The 14,491-nt window shown below is 42.6% G+C and overlaps 1 protein-coding gene across 1 annotated transcript in view; it reads left to right on the top strand.

Moving 5' to 3' along the window:
* The window catches only part of LOC103606314 (procollagen C-endopeptidase enhancer 2-like), a 108,961-nt gene extending 95,875 nt beyond the window's left edge, over window positions 1–13,086 (top strand). The window contains exons 7-10 of the mRNA XM_008590931.1: window positions 701–855; window positions 6,263–6,346; window positions 10,319–10,486; window positions 12,499–13,086. Coding sequence (XP_008589153.1) covers window positions 701–855; window positions 6,263–6,346; window positions 10,319–10,486; window positions 12,499–12,629 — 538 coding nt within the window. The 3' untranslated portion in view covers window positions 12,630–13,086. The remainder of the gene's footprint in view (window positions 1–700; window positions 856–6,262; window positions 6,347–10,318; window positions 10,487–12,498) is intronic.
* Window positions 13,087–14,491: the final 1,405 nt, after the last annotated feature.

Here is a 14,491-nt window from a genome sequence, read left to right on the forward strand (position 1 = left end):
AAAAAAAAAAAAAAAAAAAAAAAAAAAAAAAATGAAATGGAAGTCCCTGTATGCCCTGCATGGCTTTCATTTTCTGGGGTGACCAGCCCACTGAGATGACCCCTCTGGCTGTTGGCTTCACAGAGTGTGGGAATTTGTTCATCAGATTTGTCCATTGGATTCTCCAAGGCCAGCATCTAGACCCCCAGGCCAGTTTGAACACAGTTTTAGTTCAAAGAAGCTGTGCTGTTCTCAAGTCAGACAAGGCCTGAGGTGCTTGTGTGAAGCCAGCCACAGCTGCAGTGTTGCCATTGGTTCCAGTGTCTGCCAATCTCTGGAGTCACCTGGTCCTGCGATCGAATCTTGATAGGGCCTTGGGAAAATCACTTGAACTCTCTGAACTCTGGTTGCCTGTTCCATAAAAAGGGGATAATAACAGGGTTGTTGTGGAGATGGAATGCAACAGTTCACATAAAACCCAGGGCCACACTGAGCAAACACTCGTAAATGATAGCTATTAGTATTAATATTTAGCAGATTAAGACTTCCACCCTTTTAAGTGTTTCAGCTTTTAAGTTTAAATGTCAAACTTACCATTTTAAGTTTAAATGGTAATCTAAAAATTAATGGAAAACTAGAAACGTTTACATTTTCAGAGAGGCACCACTTAAACTTAATATATATATATTTTTTTTTTAGAAAACATGTTTTTCTCTTTTAGGCCAATTGTGTCTGAGAGAAATGAACTTCTTATTCAGTTTTTATCAGACTTAAGTTTAACTGCAGATGGATTTATTGGCCACTACAACTTCAGGCCAAAAAAACTGCCAACAACTACAGCACCACCTGTCACCACCACGTTCCCTGTAACTACAGGTAAGTTTTTCTGTTTGGAAGTCTATGCAAAAACTTTAGGAGTAAAAGCAGAATTTTTTCGAAGTCCAAAGATTAAATAAGAGGAAGGTTTTTGAAACTAAAATAAGTTAAATAGGATGAAAACTTATGTAAGAGAATAATGTGATTCTCATTAATGAAAGAAAGGTATAGGGTGTAAGAATGTTATTAGATAATGGTTTTTAAATGTCATCTAAGAAGATTATGACCACTTAAAAATTATTAGGAAGCCTATATTAATCAGAGATCATTATAAGCCTAAGTTTCCTTTTCTGGCACTCACAAAATAGTGGTTTTTTATTTATTACATAGACTTGTGACATTTGAGGTTAAAATACTAGGGTCTTGATACCTGCCCGTTTTCACATCTGCCAGTATTTGGGCTTTTTTTTCTCCTCAGCAAAATGCCATATTTAATAGGTTATATATTTTTCAAATTGGAGTAAATTGAACACAAATATTCAATATATGACAGAAGCTGGTTGGGAAACTCTGATCTAGGGCATGATTTAAAAAACGGAGTGGTTGGAGTGAGCCTCAGATCCGAAAATCTAAATCCAAGGGGGAGAAAAAAAAAGTGGGAAGGAGAGATCTAAGGTTAAGATGTGAAATCGGCTGAAATAAGGCCAGGTTAATTGCCCACCATTTTCTGCATACACCCTGGCCAGGGCTGTCCTGAGAACAGGCAGGTACTTCCAGAAGGTCTGACTTTTCGGAGCGCTCCACGAGTGGGCCACCTTGTGGCCTGCATGTGTACTGCCTCAGGTCACTGCTGTATTTCCCCAGCTCATCAACGTGGGCCCCGGTGTCCTTTCCAGGGAACTGTCTGGCCATACCCATGGTGCTAGTGGTTTTCCGGCTTTTATCTCTGTCCACAGCTTTCTCTGAAATTGCAAACGTGGACTTGTAATTATCTCTTAGATCTTTTGCGACTGCTAGACTTTTCAATGAAAACATATCAGACTCAGCTTGCTTTTATCACGCTATTTTCTGTCTCAAACGTGACTGCTGCCCATTTTCCCAAGAATGTCCACGGCATCTGTGGCCACACTTGTAGTGTCACCTTTGACATCGTCTGTTTCACCTCCCCACTACCCTACACACACTGAGCAAACCATGTCACTCACCCGTTAAATTCATTGTCTACAGCTGTTGCTGTCCAGTGTGGCAGCCGTTATCGAGCACTTGAAATGTGGCTAGTGATGCTGAGGAAAAAAAGTTTTAATTTAATTTTAATTAATTTAAATTTTAAAAGCCTCATGTGGCTGTGGCTACCATATTGGACACATAGGTCCTTGTGGCAGCCGTTATCGAGCACTTGAAATGTGGCTAGTGATGCTGAGGAAAAAAAGTTTTAATTTAATTTTGATTAATTTAAATTTTAAAAGCCTCATGTGGCTGTGGCTACCATATTGGACACATAGGTCCTTTATGTGGTGTATAAGACCCTTTGCACTTCATCCCCAGCCAGTCTTTCCAGCTTCATCTTCAGGCCCTTCCAGCTCTCTTCATATGCTCCAAGTATTTAGGTTTTGATCCTAAGATCAAAGTGGGAAAACTGTGAATGGGTTTAAGAAAAGCTCAGGATTAGATTTGCACCTTATGAAGATCACTGTAGCCATTGTGAAGCGAATGGATTGTAGAGATCATGAGGATTGGCAGGTTCTTGTGGTTGTCCAGCTGAACCATGTTATGGCACAAATGCAGAGACAGTGGATGAGTGGGAGAGAGTGACAGGCCTTGGTGATTAACTGGACCAGGGATCAGGGAGATATCAGGAATGCCTCCCAGGTGCCTGGCCTGCACAACAGGGGAGATAATATTACCGTTCACTGAAGCAGAAAACCAGGTTCAGGTGTGGATTTATAAATTAAGCTGTGGCCTTGTTGGGTTCGAGGTGTCTGTGCGACTTTCAAGTGTAGATGTCATGCAAACAGATATATGGGTCTCCAGACCAGAAGAGAGATTTAAGCAGGAGATTTAAATTTAAAAGTCAACAATATATAGATGGTTGAAACCATGGGCCAGGATGAGGTTGGGGGCAAAAGGAGGAGAGGAGCTGGGATTAAACATCTAGAAACTCCCACTTTTTAAAGAGGAGGATATGCTAGCAGAGGAGACTGAAAAGGAGTGGCTGGGGTGGAGGGAGGAACCAGGAGCATGTGCTGTGGAAAGTATGGAAGAGGATGTTTTAATAAGGAGCTGTCCAAGAGTCAAGTGTTGGTGAGACTTCAAATAAGGAGAGGACTAACGTGTCCATTTGAATTCATGACATGGAGGTACTGGGGACCCTAGTGAGAGGAGTGTGAGCGGTGCTGTGCAGGCAGAAGCCAGACAGTGGAACGAGGCAAAGACATGGACGTAGTAAGGTCCAGCAATTCATACGTTCAGCCCTAAGGGAGGGAGAGAGGCCTTGAGGGTCTTGAACATGTTAATGCTGGTGGGAAGGAGCCAGCAAAGATAGAGTAGAGCAGAAGGAATAAACGAGAAGGGAAGTTTCTACAGAAGTGGGAGGTCGGGCTCCAGGGGACCCTCAGGAGGAATGACCTTAGACTGGGGGGTGACGTCCTCTCTGAGAGGAGGAACAGAAGAGACAGGGTACAAATCGAGATGATTTGGAGGTTTGGTGGGGAACTGGAGAAAGTTTTCTGCTATGACTTCTATTCTCTCTAGAAAATAGGCAAGGTCACCTGCTGAGTGTGAGCAGGGCAGTGGTTGCACTGGAGGTTAGGCAGATGAGAAAGAATTTGAAAAGCAGCTGTGGGAATTGGAGAGTAAGTTGATCCACCAAACCGCCTGTCACTTTGATGAAGGTCCATTTGTGTACTCAGCCGAGTGCAGGCACAGAAAACACAGGTTTCCCTACAGGGTTCATACAGGATTGAAGGACAGAGGGAAAGAGAGGTTAAGGTATTGTCGAGAAAATGATTGAAACAATGGACCGTGGAGACCAAGGGGAACAGCAAAGGACGTAAAGACAGGCCAGGGTTGGGCCGACCCCGTGGCGCAGTCGGGAGAGTGTGGCGCTGGGAGCACAGCAGTGCTCCCGCCGCAGGTTCGGATCCTATATAGGGATGACCGGTGAACCCCGTGGCGCAGTCGGGAGAGTGTGGCGCTGGGAGCACAGCAGTGCTCCCGCTGCAGGTTCGGATCCTATATAGGGATGACCGGTGCGCTCACTGGCTGAGCGCGGTGCGGGCGACACCACACCAAGGGTTGCGATCCCCTTACCGGTCACAAAAAAGACAAAAAAAAAAAAAGACAGGCCAGGGTTGATGGATTGGGGAAAATGAGAGAACCTCCAAAGACAGCAAAGAAAGGCGTCATGAGAGTAATGAATGCACAAGCTTGAAGGGGCAGAGGCTGTACTGAATACTAAGATGGCTAAATTTGAGAGATCGGCCATGAATAACTTTAGCACGAGGACACAGGAACCTGGCACTGGGTATCTGAGGCGGAACGAAGGCAAAGTCCCCAGGGATGAGGCCATGGGACTAGGGGTCAGAGGGCTGACACCTAGGGGCCACACCTGTGAGGGCAGGCGGTGGACGGATGACAGTAAGTCGAGCAAGCTAAAGGTGGTGTAGCTATGACTTCAAACCAGGAGAGAAGGGATCTATGAAAGGGAGAGAAGGTGCAGCCGGGACACCCACCCGGCTTCCAGACAAACATTCTGAGGCTGAGAAGGAGCTGGTTTCCGATGGTCCACGTGACAGGTGCGCTCTTTCGTCAGACAGGGAGAACCACTAACACCGCTCTTTTTTGACTCAGTTAATTTGGTTAATTTAGGGCCCAAGTGAGTTCCCCAACTTCTGGAACAATGATATATCTCTTCCTCTAAACATTTTCTGAGCTTTTTCTCTTTTTTAAAAAGAATCTACATTTAAGCTATTAGATGTATTTTAACATTAATTTGTATATGTTTTAACATTGTAATCTACTTCAGATCCTTTCTGGAGTTAAGTAGTGGTACAAATTTAAAGCAAGTAAATACATACGAAATTCACAGAGGAGTTGGTTGGACATATTAGAAGAGCAATATTGTAATTGCAGATATTTACCCAAGTACAGTTCTGTTAACAGTTGTTTTGTCCAGTTCTTCTTAGCATATTGCCACATATACAGGAATAATTAGCAAATATTTTTGAAACATTTTAAAGATGATAAATGAGGATTAAATATTTTTATTTTGTTAACCCAGAGTTTCTCAACCTTGGCAGTATTTACACTATTTGGGCCAGATGATTCTTTGTTGTGGGGCTGTCCTGTTCACTGTAGGATGCTTAGCAGCATCCCTGGCCTCTGCTTACTAGATGCCAATAGTTCTAACAACCAGAAATGTTTTTAGATATTGGCATATGTCACCTATAGGGGCAAAATCACCCACAGTTGAGAACCACTGTGTTTATCTATTTAGTTTTACTTTTAAATTTGTCTACTTCTCAGTTCTTAAGATCCTTATAGCCAATGCCAGGCTCACAACAAATATTTAGTGATTAGTTGCATCTAAAAAATTACAGATGTTTGGGGCCGGCCCGGTGGCGCACTGGATAAGTGCACCGCTTGGGAAGCGCGGCGGCGCTCCCGCCCGAGGGTTCGGATCCCACATACGGACCGGTTCCCGCTCACTGGCTGAGCGAGGCGCGGGAGCGACCCCGAGGGTTGCGATCCCATTGCCGGTCCCCGGTCCGGTACGGGGGCAACACTGAGGGTTGCGATCCGTTGCCGGACACGGAAAATGACAAAAGACAAAAAAAAATTAAAAATAAAAAATAAAAAATTACAGATGTTAACACTTTACACATGAGCAGCATTTCTGAAATCTGTACTTCTCACATTTGGGAAATTGTGGGGGGGTGGGTGCAGCTGGCTGGTATGGAGATCCGAACCATTGACCTTGGTGTTGTCAGCACCATGCTCTAACCAAGTGAGTTAACCAGCCCTTACAATTACATATTTTAATGCTCCAAGAAATCTCCTTCCATACTCAGGGGAACACCATAGGATTTCTTTTGTAAAGTGAATAATGAAGCTATATTTTATGAGTTTAGATTGTCATACAGGGTTTTCTAAGCAGGGCACACACACGGAGTATATCTATTTTTGATTTTAGTTTTATATAAAGGAAGAAGAGATAGAGCAAAATTTGGATTATCTTTGATCTTAGTTTTAAAATTCAGCAGAGGGTATTGAGTTTCCCTGAGGAAATTAGAGCAGTAGTTGGTAGCACGAAGAATTTCTTTTGCATGGCTTTTAATTATTTCATTGCAGTGATAGATTGGTGGCTTAGGGAAATAAATGGTAATTTTAAATGCACAGATTCAGATCAAACACCAATTATACTTGAATTCATTTTCCTGAATTTTACATATTTCTTCTTTGAGTTAAGGTTTAAAACCCACCGTGCCCCTTTGTCAGCAAAAGTGCAGACGGACGGGAACTCCGGAGAGCAATTATTGTTCAAGTAACTTTGGTAAGAAATAAAACCAGCCTTTTTCTCTTTAACCAGAAACTTGAAACCTCATGCTTAATCTTAAAGGAATTCCCATGAATTTAATGGCGAAGGGTCAGTAACACTGTTCATTTATCCAGCAAAGCATTTTCCTGTACACTAAAGTGTTGACTTGTGCTACTTGAATTGTTAGATTTCACAAGTGAGAAAAAGATGTATCCGGAAAATATGTCTTTTTTACATAAATTTAATAATTTGACTGTGGTACATGATGCTGCTGATCTGTATATTCTGGCTGACTATTCCTGAAAAACCTGTATACTTTTATTTTCACATATCTTTCATGTGTCAAGGATTTTTTCACACGATCTGTTAGTCAACTTAAGTACATTAGAAACATACCCAGGCTCACATTCAGAAGTTGGCCTCTCAGAAGAAATTCAAGTATTTCCTCTGTAGTGTCCTTCCAGAGTACTAAATTAAAACTCGGAAATCTAAAGTCTATTTGGGAACTCTTATAAATTGGAAACTGAGGAGATATGACTTCATGATTTAGAATTTCTAAGAGATTTTTTCAATTAAAAATTGCACCATCTGTGAAAACTAAAGAGAAAAAGATACTAAATTTAATTATGTTAGCTATTTTTACAAGTAGCTTAAAAGGAACATTTAAGAAAAAGTCTTATCAGGAAAAGAAAGTTGCTACGACTAACTAGGTTACCCAAAACAAAGGGCCCCCCAGAGAGGCTTTGCTTGCTTTTTCTGTGCCTTAAAGTGGTAACTGTCTGCAGCCCAGACAAGCTACGCCATAGGAAAGGTGTTGAAGACACTGAAGAGTATAGGGCCCTAAATCTTATGGAGTTTGCATTCTGAAATTGAAATTACTGGCATAAAAATGAAAACAAATAGCACCAGGTGTCATTGCTACCACATCCAGTTTAGTCTTCTATAGGAAGGGCTTCAGAAAATCTCCCTATTTCTTGGAAGCCACTTGATTTTACTTGGCTACAGAATGACATTTTGCCATGAACACTCATCAAAGTAAGGCACAATAAGAATTCGGGTTCTATGAGCTTTACAGACTCTGTAAACAGTGAGTGTTCACTTTATCCTGGATTTTACTTGGTTACAGAATGACATTTTGCCATGAACACTCATCAAAGTAAGGCACGATAAGAATTCGGGTTCTATGAGCTTTACAGACTCTGTAAACAGTGAGTGTTCACTTTATCCTGAAAGAGTCCTATTAGCCATGTCCAAAACTTGATTAAGTTCATTGATTATGACTCATTTACATGGCAAGATAACCAAATACTATCACCATTGCCCCTTTGGTTCTTGACCAGGGTTGGTAGCACTCTAGGGGCAGTTTTTGGTTGTCACAATAAGTGGGGACTGCTACTGGTTTTTCTGAGTAGGGACAGGGCTGATAAAAAAAGTCACTTGATGCAAGTCCTGTACCACAGGAATCCCCCGTCCTAACTTCCCAAAATGCCAAAAGCAACCCTTTAAGAAAGATGGCATCTTTCCTTCTGTGGCTTAGAAGAAAGACTCTTTTTTTTGAGTGTCACATCCAAAAAAAAAGGGAGTTACATAATAAAAATCAACTGAATTTTCCTAGAGTTTTTTTGTTTTTGTTTTTTTAAGCAAGAAAATGTTTAAGTTATATATCAGTTCTGTACTTTGACTTGTTTAATGAGATAAATAGGGAGAAGTAGAATATGAAAGAGAATATAGAAGACCCAGAAAAGACAGAGATTTACTGATAATTAGAGAGAGATGAAGACTCGTGGGATGAATGAAAGTTCAAGGGGAGTGGACAGCTCAAAAGAGGGTTGGAGAAAGGGACACAGCAAAGCAGATGTTGACTCCCTCACAGACTCAGGTTTTTGTGGCTCAGGCCCCATCATGCAGCCTCTGAGTACATTATTGCCTCTAAAAATTCAAGGTCTCATTGAGTATTCATGGGTAGAGGCTCATAAGCTTATTCCTTATTTAGCAGTTTATCCACATGTTGGATAAAACATTTTAAAGAGTTCCCATCGCAACAATAGACTTCAATGCAGCAAGTATTTACTTTTCTCTCCCAGTTATCAACATCTAGCAACCAGAGTATCATTATAGCTCCATGATCCCTTTTATCAACCTGAATTTTGGTGGCAAGTGTACAGAATCAAATTGGAGAGCTCTGTTAGGGCCTTTTCTTTAAAATTAAAGTGTTTTGGGGGGTTCCAGTCAAGATGGCAGAATAGACGTTCCCCAGCATCACTCTGTGTGTCCACAAATCAACCAATTTACAACTATAAAAAAGCAACAACAGCCAAGCTAGGGCCACTAGAGCTCAGGGGAAGAGGAAGAGAGACCTACGAGTTCATGAAGGCAGGAGAAGCCATGATGAGAGAAAGAAAAAATGCTCAGAGCATTTCAGGCCGCAGCCACTTCCAGGCTGGTGCTGGTGAGCACATGGAGCAGGAGCTGGCAAAAGCTGCAGCTGTGCCCTTCGGATGAAGTTGCTTGGAGGTGGCGGGGAAGAAGAGGGCCTTGGTGGGCCCCAGGACAGCAAGACCACTAATAGGGTTCCTGTGGACCCACACAGGAGCAAGGAGCCATGACTTGGAGGTGGCGGGGAAGAAGAGGGCCTTGGTGGACCCCAGGACAGCAAGACCACTAATAGGGTTCCTGTGGACCCACACAGGAGCAAGGAGCCATGACATCTGAAAAAAAGGAGCCACTCAGAGGCCAGTGAGTCATCACAAGGGACTGGAGGACAGCCTATCCCATAGTAAGTGTTTGGAGCACAGGCAGTGGAGGAGACAGGCCCACCAGGGGAACACTGGGGCACAGCAAGAACAGCTGATCTGCCCCCCAATCAGCATAGGACCACTCAGAGGAGACTGGTCAGGAATATAGAATTGCATGGGGTACAGTTTGATGAAAAGACTCAGGCCCAGATCAGAGTTTCTACACAACCCATGTGCACTGGGTCTCTGGAGAGCTGGAAGTACCTATAAAGTCAAACATTAAACCCAGAGCTGCACAAAAAGCCTTCCCTAGGGAAACAGCAGCAAAGCAGCAATTTAGCTAGACCACAGAGCTCAAGTACTGGGTCCCAAAGAAGGTTCCACCCTTTTAGAAGTAAGCAAAGGACAAAAAAATTAGTTCTGGCCCAATCACTCCACCAGCACCTTGGGGCCTGCCAGGGGACCAGGGGCATGGAGCCAGGGACTGGACCCCCTGCCCACAACGAGGCACACTACCAGTGCCTCGGGGCCTGACCAGTGACCTGAGGCATTGAGCCGGAGATCGGACCCCCCTCCAAACACCAGGCACACCACCAGCACCAAGGAGCATGCCAAAAACATCACCTCTATGTGGATGGCCCACCACAGCCATCACCATAACCACAGCTGCCGTGAAAGCAGCTAGACACCACAACCACACACAGATGGTCCGCCAGCCACTGGAGTGCATTGACACAAGGAGAGTCACCAGCAGAGACCAACGAAAAGAAGAGGATCGAAAAGAAGAGGATGTCTCTCTCGATGTCTCTCTCCACGAAGCCCATTCCAGAGTGACAGAAGCATCTGCCCTATGATAATATTGGGGGACCTGAACACACCTCTCAGCACTGGACAGATCAGCTAGGCCACAAATCAACAGAATAACCATTACTCTTTCAGAGGGAGAGAAAAAATCTAGGGTAATCAGAAGGAGGAGGGGGGAGGGAGAGAGGGATAGGGAGAGATTGGACAAGGGGCATAAAGAATAAGTACAATTTGTAAAATATATATATATATATACTAGTAATATTGATTTGATTGACATATGTCAACATTGAACCCAAAAAATACATGTAATCAACTATGATTCAATAAAAAAAATTTTTTAAAAAGTGTTTTGTACCTGAAATTTATAAGAATGTGAAATTATTTTCAGTTCTGCTTGCACTTGCCTTTGCAATCCCATTCTTTACAAACATGTTTTCTTCTGCAGTATTAGCTGGCACTGTAATCACGACCATCACCCGAGGTGGGAGTCTGCACGCCACAGTCTCGATCATCAACATCTATAAAGAAGGAAATCTGGCGATTCAGCAGGCCGGCAAGAACATGAGTGCCAAGGTCGTGGTGGTCTGCAAGCAGTGCCCTCTCCTCCGCAGAGGTGACGAAGGAGAACACTTTAGTCTTTCTTCTAGTGGGGCTCCAGGACAGGGATGGAATGAGAGAGCCTCTCTGAGCAAGTCCTGGATCTTTCCATGCCATGACTGGCCTAGGGAAGTAAGATCAGGGTTAATATACTGCCCGCTTCTGGTAGAGAAAGACGTCCTACGGAGTCAGGCAGAATTGGCTCTAATCCCAGTTCATAGAACTCGTGGAAGAAGGAGAGGTAGTGGAAATGATGAATGAGTCCAAGAGATATTTGAAGTTCAATCAACAGGGAACAGATAAAGACAGATCGATTCAGAGGAAAGAGACTGTTGTACTTATGGTACCAATACTATGTTTGAAAGAAAACAGCCAGCAAGCAGCAGGAAATGCAGAGTTGAAGTTCAGAAGAGAGAGGTGTATCTGGGCTAGAATGAAAGATTTGGGAATCATTTGCAGAGATGGGACCATTAAATCCATGGATGGGAATAAGTTTATTGAGAGAAATTATGGAAAAAGGAAAGTTACTCCAGACTCAGAGGCACATGGCTTTGAATATATATATATATATATTTAATAAGTTCTTTAATGTATAAAAGTAATGTATGTTTCATGGTTGTTTAAAAGTTTAAATAAGTAGATAAGGGTATAAAACAAAAATTGAGACCCTTTTCTTTTCCCCAGAAGTACTATAAAAAGTTCCTTTCAGAAAGTTTCTATCTATATAAAGCATGGGCATCATACTTAGACAAGTGGAATTATACTATACATATCTTACTGCAACTTTTTTCCTACCTAAAGTATGTGTAGACATCTTTCCATAACAGCACAGATAGAGAGAGATCTCTCTCTTTCTCTGGGATGGTAATAATGCCCGGCATTCCACTGTGTGGTAGACCATGATTTCTTGGTCCATTTTCAGCTTATTTCTTTCCTCAGTCTTATCACAAACCTCTCCCACAAGTAAAACAAACCAACCCCCCTCCCACCGCCCCCACACACAGAAATACAGAATATCCACTACAAGAAAGCTTGACAGTCAATTCAGATTGATCAGAAAAGTCAGCACGCTGGCAGCCTCATGTTGACTCTCTGGAGGGAATAGCAAAGGCTCTGTAAAAGATAAACATTTCTTTTCAGAACTGCCAGGAACAGCAGATGAGGCACATCTAGATATTATATCATGATGCTCAGTCCAACCTTGGGGGGGCATCCCCCTGCCCAACCTACCAAGCTTTCACAGCCACAGACCACTGTGATGACAGCGTTAGCCTGCACAGGAAAGGTTATGCAAGAGAAAAAGGAAACACACATTTCTCTTAAAGGAGGAAATAATATACACCTCTTTTATGACATTTTTCTGAGGCAATATAAGTCTACAGAGTCAAACCCAACACACCTCAGCTCAGGCCCATGTCAAGGCCTAATTTAGCCAGACCCGCCAATGTATAAAAAAGTAGTGTAACAAATATACGTACTTTTTAGTACCCAGGTCTTGCAAGGGACTATACAAACGCAAGATCCATCCATGCACTCAAAAAACTTACATGGTATAAGTGCTTGAGATGTTGGTAAAAGTTCAAGACAACAGCAGCAGAAGAGAGTGGATCATTACTTACAAAGTGCCAGGGAAATTCAGATATATTATAAGACTATTACAGGCTGTCTGAGGATGTCCCACTATGGAGCCCTGGAGGACCCTAGAGGAAGAAGTCTTTCATGTTAACGCAGTGCATCATTCATAGTAGGCATTCGGTGACCACAGCAAACCTACAGCACTGCAGAGTAGGACCTGACGGCATCAAACCACTCCATCCAGTGTCCTTGTGTTAGCAGAGCTGGAATCTATTACTAGTTGAATCTGGCTTTTTGCTAAAAGCTAAAGAGTCTTAGACCAAATGTTCTCCTAGATGGAATAAATATATAATATAACTTACAAAACATTTATCCAGAGCTAAGTCATAGTCTAAGTTGTTTGAAACAACACACACAGAGCAAAAGATTAATTTTTATATTTTCTTTCTTTAGGTCTAAATTACATTATTATGGGCCAAGTGGGTGAAGATGGGCGAGGCAAAATTATGCCAAACAGCTTTATCATGATGTTCAAGACCAAGAATCAGAAGCTTCTGAATGCCTTAAAAAATAAGCAATGTTAACAGTGAACTATGTCAATTTAAGCTGCATTCTGTCATTGCTTTTAAAAGATCTGTTTTCTCTCAGTAGGAAAAAACTTGTAAAATTAAATGTTGAGCATTCTGAAAAGTTGGATTAATTTACTCTTCACGTGATGTAGGTATAAAATCTCCCATATAGCCGATGGAATTTCTGTGCCTGCACTGACAGAAGCAGACATCTGATTGAAAACCTGCCAACTTAGCGCAATGATGGGAAACTAAATGTGTCAAGTGTTGACAGCTTGGAAGCAGTTTATTTATACATCTCTGTAAAAGGATATTTTAGAGTTGAGTTGTGTGAAGATGTAAAAAAAAAGATTTTATAAGTGCAATATTTATAGTGATATTTGTTTTACCTTCAAGCATTTGCTCCAAGGTGTTACATTCATCTCTTCCTTTTTTTAAAATCAATGCTTAATAAAATATTTTTAAATGATGATATAGCACCAGTTAAACTTGTTTTTATAGAAGGTGAAACACTGTGAAAAGAATGTTTCCTTCTAACAATAAGAATATTGTTATATACATATGTTTGTCTTTGTATCAATTTACACTTTGCTAAAAGTTAGCATTCCAAGAATTTCAGGGAGTAGATTGATTTGATAATGTCAATAGACTATAATTATTCTCACTACAGAAGGAGAACATGTTATAGCTAGAATGTGCCCCTCAGAGATCTAGTCCAACTCTTTCATTTTGTAATTGAAATGGAAACTCAGGTATATTTAGTGACTTGCCCAGAGTATACATCTCCTAAGAGACAGAACAGACAATCAAACTCAAGAGCCCTAATTCCAAACCCAGAGCCCTCATTACCACTAGAAGAGGCCCTCCCTATCCCAGAGGGAAGCCCTCTTGTTCTGATTTGAAGAGTTCGGTACTAAGTACTAGTATTTAGGCTAGTATTTGCTAGCCTGAATAATCGGTCATTTTATAGAACTTAAAATTAGAAGTGAGCTTGACTCTTCTATCCTGTTCATCCCTAGTTAACTGGATCAGGCTGTGTCAGCAAAGGTGCATTCTGCCATTGCCTTTGAAAAATCTACTTTTTGGCTTCTAGTCAAGATCGCAGAATAGATGGTCTCCAGCATCACCCTCTCCCACAAATCATCCAACTTACAACTATTAAAAAGCAATGACAGCCAAGCTGGGGCCGCTAGAGCTCAGGGGAGGAGGAGGAGAGACCTACAGAGTTCATGAAGGCAGGAGAAGCCACAATAAGAGAAAGGATCACTCCCATCATTTCAAGCCCCAGCCACTTTAATGCTAGAGCTGGTGAGCACATGGAGCAGGGACTGGCAAAAGCTGCAGGTGTGCCCTTCCTATGAAGTTGCTTGGAGGTGGCAGAGGAGAAGAGGGCCTTGGCCCCCAGGCCAGCAAGACCATGAACAAGGTTCAGTGGACTCACACAGGAGCAAGGGACCACAGACAACTGAAAAAAGGAGACACTCAGAGGCCAGTGAGTCATTGCAAGGGATCAGAGCACAGCCTGTCCCATGGGAAGTGTGGAGTGCAGGTGGTGGGGGAGACGGGCCCACCAGGGGAATATTGGGGCACAGCAAAGACAGCTGATCTGCCCTCCAATCAGCACAGGACCACTCAGAGGAGACTGGTCAGGAATATAGAACAGCAGGGTGTGCAGTTTGCTGAAAAGACTCAGGCCCAGACCACAGTTTCCATGCAACCCAGGTGTATCAGACCTCATGAGACCTGGAAATGTATACAAGGTCAACCATTAAAACCTGAGCGGCACAAAAAGCCTTCCGCAGGGAATCAGCAGCAAAGCAGCAATTTAGCTCAACCACAGGTCTCAAGTGCTGGTCCCCACAGGAAGTTCCCCCATT

The sequence above is a fragment of the Galeopterus variegatus genome, unplaced genomic scaffold (genome assembly GCF_000696425.1).
Source record: "Galeopterus variegatus unplaced genomic scaffold, G_variegatus-3.0.2 Scaffold6471, whole genome shotgun sequence".
NCBI classification, from domain to species: domain Eukaryota; kingdom Metazoa; phylum Chordata; class Mammalia; order Dermoptera; family Cynocephalidae; genus Galeopterus; species Galeopterus variegatus.